The 6,000-nt window shown below is 42.1% G+C and overlaps 1 protein-coding gene across 4 annotated transcripts in view; it reads left to right on the top strand.

Annotated features, from left to right (window-relative positions):
* Positions 1 to 439: 439 nt before the first annotated feature.
* Positions 440 to 6,000, top strand: part of LOC133170841 (interleukin-27 subunit beta-like) — a 131,157-nt gene continuing 125,596 nt past the window's right edge. Inside the window, exons 1-2 of one of the 4 annotated variants that reach the window (XM_061304018.1) lie at positions 440 to 516; positions 987 to 1,124. In XM_061304018.1, coding sequence (XP_061160002.1) covers positions 455 to 516; positions 987 to 1,124 — 200 coding nt within the window. In that variant the 5' untranslated portion in view covers positions 440 to 454. Of the gene's footprint in view, positions 517 to 588; positions 1,125 to 6,000 lie in introns of those variants that run through there. The other 3 variants (XM_061304027.1, XM_061304036.1, XM_061304010.1) reach the window with 3 other exon arrangements.

Genomic DNA, 6,000 nt, shown 5'->3' with positions numbered 1-6,000 from the left:
AAAACATTTTCTGCATCATTTCCATTATGAACAAAATTATTGTTGGAAACCAAACAAACTGTGTTCTTCTTCATTTATCGTGAAATGGTAGAAAGTTGAAATCTGACAAATGCGGCAATTTTCAATGGTCCATTGTACTTGACTGTTCGTTAGTGGTGTAACACTTAGGGATTTATATTTTGAAAAATCATTATTTTCTAATCTACTGAATTGCTTACATTTATCCGGTTTATTATTTTATTTGTGAATTGCCCAGCTTGTCACGGGCGGAGTGTGGAAATGGAGCAGGGCGACCAAGTGCAGCTTGGACCAGGGTTTATTGAAGGAAACTCAACAGACAGGCTCGGCAAACTGACGTGACTTAACAACAAAACTAACAGGACTGACCGACAAAAACGTGACACAAAAGACAGGAACCAAACAAACCTTGTGACAGTGAGCTTCAACATCAACAATGCTCCGACAGCGAGTGGCACACAAACAGAACTTAAATACAACACAGGTAACAAGAGGCAGGTGAGTATGATTACACTAATCATGGGCACACAGGAAGGGAGGGGCGAGCACACAGACACACAGAGACAATGACAATCTACACACATAACAAAACTGGGGACGAGACATGACACAGCTACACTCTTTTTCTGACGGCGGACGAAAAAAGAAAAAAAATGAGACAATGTGAGTTGTGGGAGAGAAAATAAAAAACGTAGCTGACCTACTCCTGCCGGGTCAGTTTATTTTCTTCGCAAGGGAGACTACCAGAAAGTACGCACCTGAATACCCATTGTAAACTGCTATACAAAGACGAACAACTTTTAAGGATTACAGTTGTACATCTTGATGTACATAAATTTTGTCTGTGAAGTAATTTAGACAAACCCTCATGACTTGACATACACGTCAGGAGAGTGTGGTGGATGTTTCTTGACGAAGAATTTCCTGTGAGGCGTCGCTGTTCCTCTTTCGCTTTCACCCCCGGCCAGCTTCATTAAAGCCCTCAGAGAGCTGCATGTTTTCATCCAAGATGAGCACTTCCAACATGATGACAAGCTTGCCTTACTGGACTCTCCTCGCATTGGCCATCGCCATCAAAACCGTAGAGCTGATACCAGTCAGTGTCGGTGAGTAACACAACTATTACTTCTAACTCTTTTGGTTACAAATATGTGTACTGTAATGCAATAATTTAGTCGGGAATTTGTTTGAAACCAATGTTTTCTGTGTGTGTGTGTGTGTGTGTGTGTGCGCGTGCGCGTGTGTGTGCGCGTGCGTGTGTGTGTGCGTGTGAGATGAAAGTCACACTAATAAAAAATACCACCTAGAACATTTTCTTAAATTTTTGGGAGGTGGAAGGAACGAAAGCAAAGTAATATATCTTGATTTGTATACGATCATCAACAACAATGTAAGCAACCAAAATAACAAAAAGAAATACAAAGTAAGAACACTTATTTCCCCCCAATGAGAACAAACTCCCTAAAATTGGGGAAAATTGTCTAAAAAGTCCCTACATGCTGTTGTTTGAACATTATTAAAGAAAGAAAAAAAAAAGGGTTTTATAAGGAATTAATGGAATTATGAATTATAATTTGCAAATCTGCGTTTCTTTTATTTACTGTAAAGGTACAATACATGCACAGAACAATGTGGCGATGGTTAGTAAGGGAATGGAAAAGGTTTATGTCGTGTAAAACTATGGGGAGGGTTTATCAAACCTTAATATAGTTGTTCTGTTACACTCAATGTAACTCCTGTTCTATATTGAGATTCACAGCCAACTAAACTCCTTCTTGCTACATCTCCAACCAACAAATGTGTGTTGTAGTTGGCAGGATTTATTACAAAATGGTGTAAAACTTCAATGTAAGTATAAATGTATTAAAGAAAGGTCAAAGCGTCACTTATGTGATAGAACTGTGTTAAAAATTGATGTCAGTGTTACAATTCCCTCCTGAAATAAAACTCTGAAGAGAGTTAACAGTATTTTGGAACAGAAAGGCGGTACACGTACTGACGGCCACCTTTTGAGCGGAGTCTGCTTGATTTGACACATCAGCCTGACTACATCACGGACGGAAGAGATTACAGTCTTCCCACTAGAAACTATTGTAAAGACACAATTGTTTTCTGTATCTGTACTTTTACTGTCTGTATGCACACTGGCTCTTGTTTGTTGTGTTATCTGTTTATTTATTATTTATTATTACTCTTATTATTTATTGTTTGTGCCTTCTTGTTTTTTATATTGCGTCGTTTACTTGTATGTCTATCGTATGGAAGTTTATCTGTGCCATCGGATTTTGAATTCGAATTTGTAGCACTGAATTTTTTTACATCCAATTTTTAACACTGAATTTTTTTTTGCATCTAAATCAGACTTTGAATTTTAAAAGCCATCGAATTTCTAGCACTGAAGTTTTTTTTCCTAAGACATTTTTTTCAATGTCTCAAAAAATTCAGTGTCAAAAAATTCAATGTCTTAAAAAATTCAGTGTAAAAAAATTCGACATCTCAAAAAATTCAATGTAAAAAAATTCAATGTCTAAAACAATTCAGTGTAAAAAAATTCGATGTCTCCAAAAATTCAGTGTAAAAATATTCAGCGCGGACATCCGGGGTAACCAAGGGAGAAGTAATCGATCCCTGTATCAAATCATCCAACGTTCAGCCAATCAAGTTAAGCTCCATTGGTCATGTGACGTCGAAACAGGAACGTCGTGAAGTTCAAAGGTAACAGTAACAGTTAATACTGTAATACTGTAATGAACTTGAACTTCACGACGTTCCTGTTTCGACGTCACATGACCAATGGAGCGTAACTTGATTGGCTGAACGTTGGATGATTTGATACAGGGATCGATTACTTCTCCCTTGGTTACCCCGGATGTCCGCGCTGAATATTTTTACACTGAATTTTTGGAGACATCGAATTTTTTTACACTGAATTTTTTTCGACATTGAACTTTTTCACATTGAATTTTTTGAGATGTCGAATTTCTTTACACTGAATTTTTTAAGACATTGAATTTTTTGACACTGAATTTTTTGAGACATTGAAAAAAATGTCTTAGGAAAAAAAAAATTCAGTGCTAGAAATTCGATGGCTTTTAAAATTCAAAGTCTGATTTAGATGCAAAAAAAAATTCAGTGTTAAAAATTGGATGTAAAAAAATTCAGTGCTACAAATTCGAATTCAAAATCCGATGGCACAGATAAACTTCCATACTATCGTGTAATATGTCTTGTCACCGTGGGATAGAGAAAACGTAATTTCGATCTCTGTGTGTGTCTCGGCATGTGAAGACGTTGACAATAAAGCAGACTTTGACTTTGGTATACTGTATTTTCTGGACTATAAGTCTCTCCGGAGTACAAGTCGCACCAGCCATAAAATGCATGAGAATGTGCCTGACGTAACATAATAGTTATTCAAATAACTATAACATAAATAACAAGTTTATCAAACCATCCGTGTCACACCAAATCATTAAATTCATCGAAATCTTCGTCCTCTGTGTAAACAATGCCGCTGCTGACTCCGGAAGTACATGCGGCGCTGACGTCAGTCAGACTCATCATCAGTTGTGGTTCCAATTATTCCACAGGCCTATATAACTATGTATAAACGATGTATCAAATACCTATAAGAATAAGTTTTATAGGCCAGAATTGTGCATGCCAAACAAGGAATTTGACTCTGGTTGATCTCAGCCTCTGAACAACATTTAATTGACTAACAACATTCAGGTGACTAACAACATTTAAGTGGCAAGAGATTCCCAGTGATGTCTCTGAGACTCTGAGTGGTGTGCGTTCATCAGAGCGACAGCCTGGGGAAAGAAGCTGTATCTGTGTCTGCTGGTTTTGGCGAACAGCGCTCTGTAACGCCGTCCGGAGGGCAGTAGTTCGAACAGACTGTGACCTGGGTGAGAAGGGTCTGTAGAGATGTTACTTGCACGTTTCCTGGTCTTGGACAGGTACAAGTCTTGGATAGATGGGAGGTTGGTCCCGATGATCTTTTCTGCAGTCCTGATTGCCCGTTGCAGTCTGTGCTTGTCTTGTTTGGTGGGCGATCCAAACCAGACAGTGATGGAGGTGCAGAGGATAGACTGGATGATGGCAGTGTAGAAAGGTCTTTAGCAGCTCCTGTGGCAGGTTGAATTTCCTGAGCTGTCTCAGAAAGTACAATCTCTGCTGAGCCTTCTTCCGGACAGAGTCTATGTGGTCCATTTCAGGTCCCGGGAGATTGTGGATCCCAGGAACTTGAATGTGTCTGTGGTGGGAATAGCATTACTGAGGATGGTGAGGGGTGGAAGTACTGAAGGGTCTCTCCTGAAGTCCACTGTCAACTCCACGGTCTTGAGCGGGTTCGGCTCCAGGTGGTTTTGGCTGCACCAGTTGACCAGCCGCTCCACCTCCTGTCTGTACGCAGTCTCGTCATCGTCCCGGATCAGTCCGATGAGAGTGGTGCCGTCCGCATACTTCACGAGCTTCAAAAAAGGGTCTCCTGAGGAGCAATCGTTAGTGTAGAGAGAAGAGCAGTGGGGAGAGTACAAAACCCTTAGGGGGCGCCAGTGCTGGTTGTCCGGGTGTCGGACGTGATGGTTCACAGCCTCACCTGCTGTCTCCTGTTGGTCAGGAAGCTGGTGATCCACTGACAGGTGGAGGCAGGCACCGTGAGCTGGATGAGCTTCTGGTGGAGGATATCGAGTGCGATGGTTTTGAACGCCGAGCTGAAGTCCACAAACAGCATCCTGGCGTACGTTCCTGGGGTGTCTAGGTGGCGCAGGATGTAGTGCAGTCCCATGTTGACCGCATAATCCACCGACCTGTTTTCCCGGTAGGCAAATTGCAGGGGGTCGAGCAGGGGGCCCATGATGTCCTTCAGGTGGCTCAACACTAGCCTTTCAAAGGATTTCATGACCACCAACTTTCAGGCAGGAGTGGGACACGCCGTCTGGGCCTGGTGCCTTCATGACCTTTTGTCTCCGGAACATCTGACTCACCTCCTCCTCGAGGATCTGAAGTGCAGGCGCAGCTTCTGAAAGCAAGAGAGTAGGTGATGGAGGTGTGAACAGGGGGGTTGTGGGGGGTGGTGTGGACGTTGATTGTGATGCAGGAGGTCCTGTTATGTGGGTGTTCAAACCTGCAGTAAAACTGGTTTGCAAGCCTTGTGTTCTCCACAAGCCCGTGATGTTCTGCAGGCCTTTCCACACTGATGAGGGATCAGGATTGGCAGAAGTGTCTCTCCAAGTTCTGCCCATAGCTCCTCTTAGCTTTCCTGATCTCTTGGGTCAGTTTGTTTCTGGCCTGCCTGATCAGGTCACGGTCCCCACTCCTGAAGGCCTCCTCCTTGCAAGTTTTTATATGTTTTCGGCACGCTGATTTTGCATTAACTACTGTCCTTGTGGAATACCCCACTCTCACTCTCACTCTCTGTCTCTCGCTCTCTCTCTCGCTCTCGCTCTCTCGCTCTCGCTCTCGCTCACTCACTCACACACCTTCATGCCCATGGCGCGGGAAATCTCATTGAATGAGAGGTTTTCACAGCTAAAACAGCTTGGGATGAAATTGACCCCAGAGGACGACCAATGCGTGCAATATGTGTTCAGTACATTGAAACAATATCATGCTAGATCAGTTGTCCCCATCAATTTAGGAAAAGTCTTGAAATATGAAACAAAACACTTGGGTCAAATTGACTCCAAGGATGATAGGAGAATTAATATGTTGAAGTCGTCAAAAGTAGAGATGTCCATGTAAATTTGGTGCCAATCTATAGCTGTTTTTGGACATTTAAGTGATAGTCTGTACAATATTTTCCAATGGGAAAATTGTGAATTCTTCCTTCCGTCATCAACCAAGACATGGAGGAGAAGGGTGTGTGGCCCTAATTGTCATTAAAAGTGGGCGATTTTAAAGGTATTTGTTGTATAGCATAGATCGACCGGTAAATCGAGTGCTTTGCCTTTTGGCTCAACTCTCTCTTCACCACGA

The sequence above is a fragment of the Syngnathus typhle genome, linkage group LG2 (genome assembly GCF_033458585.1).
Source record: "Syngnathus typhle isolate RoL2023-S1 ecotype Sweden linkage group LG2, RoL_Styp_1.0, whole genome shotgun sequence".
NCBI classification, from domain to species: Eukaryota; Metazoa; Chordata; class Actinopteri; order Syngnathiformes; family Syngnathidae; genus Syngnathus; species Syngnathus typhle.
The sequence above is the reverse complement of the archived record's forward strand: the minus strand, read 5'-3'. Positions and strand labels throughout refer to the sequence as shown.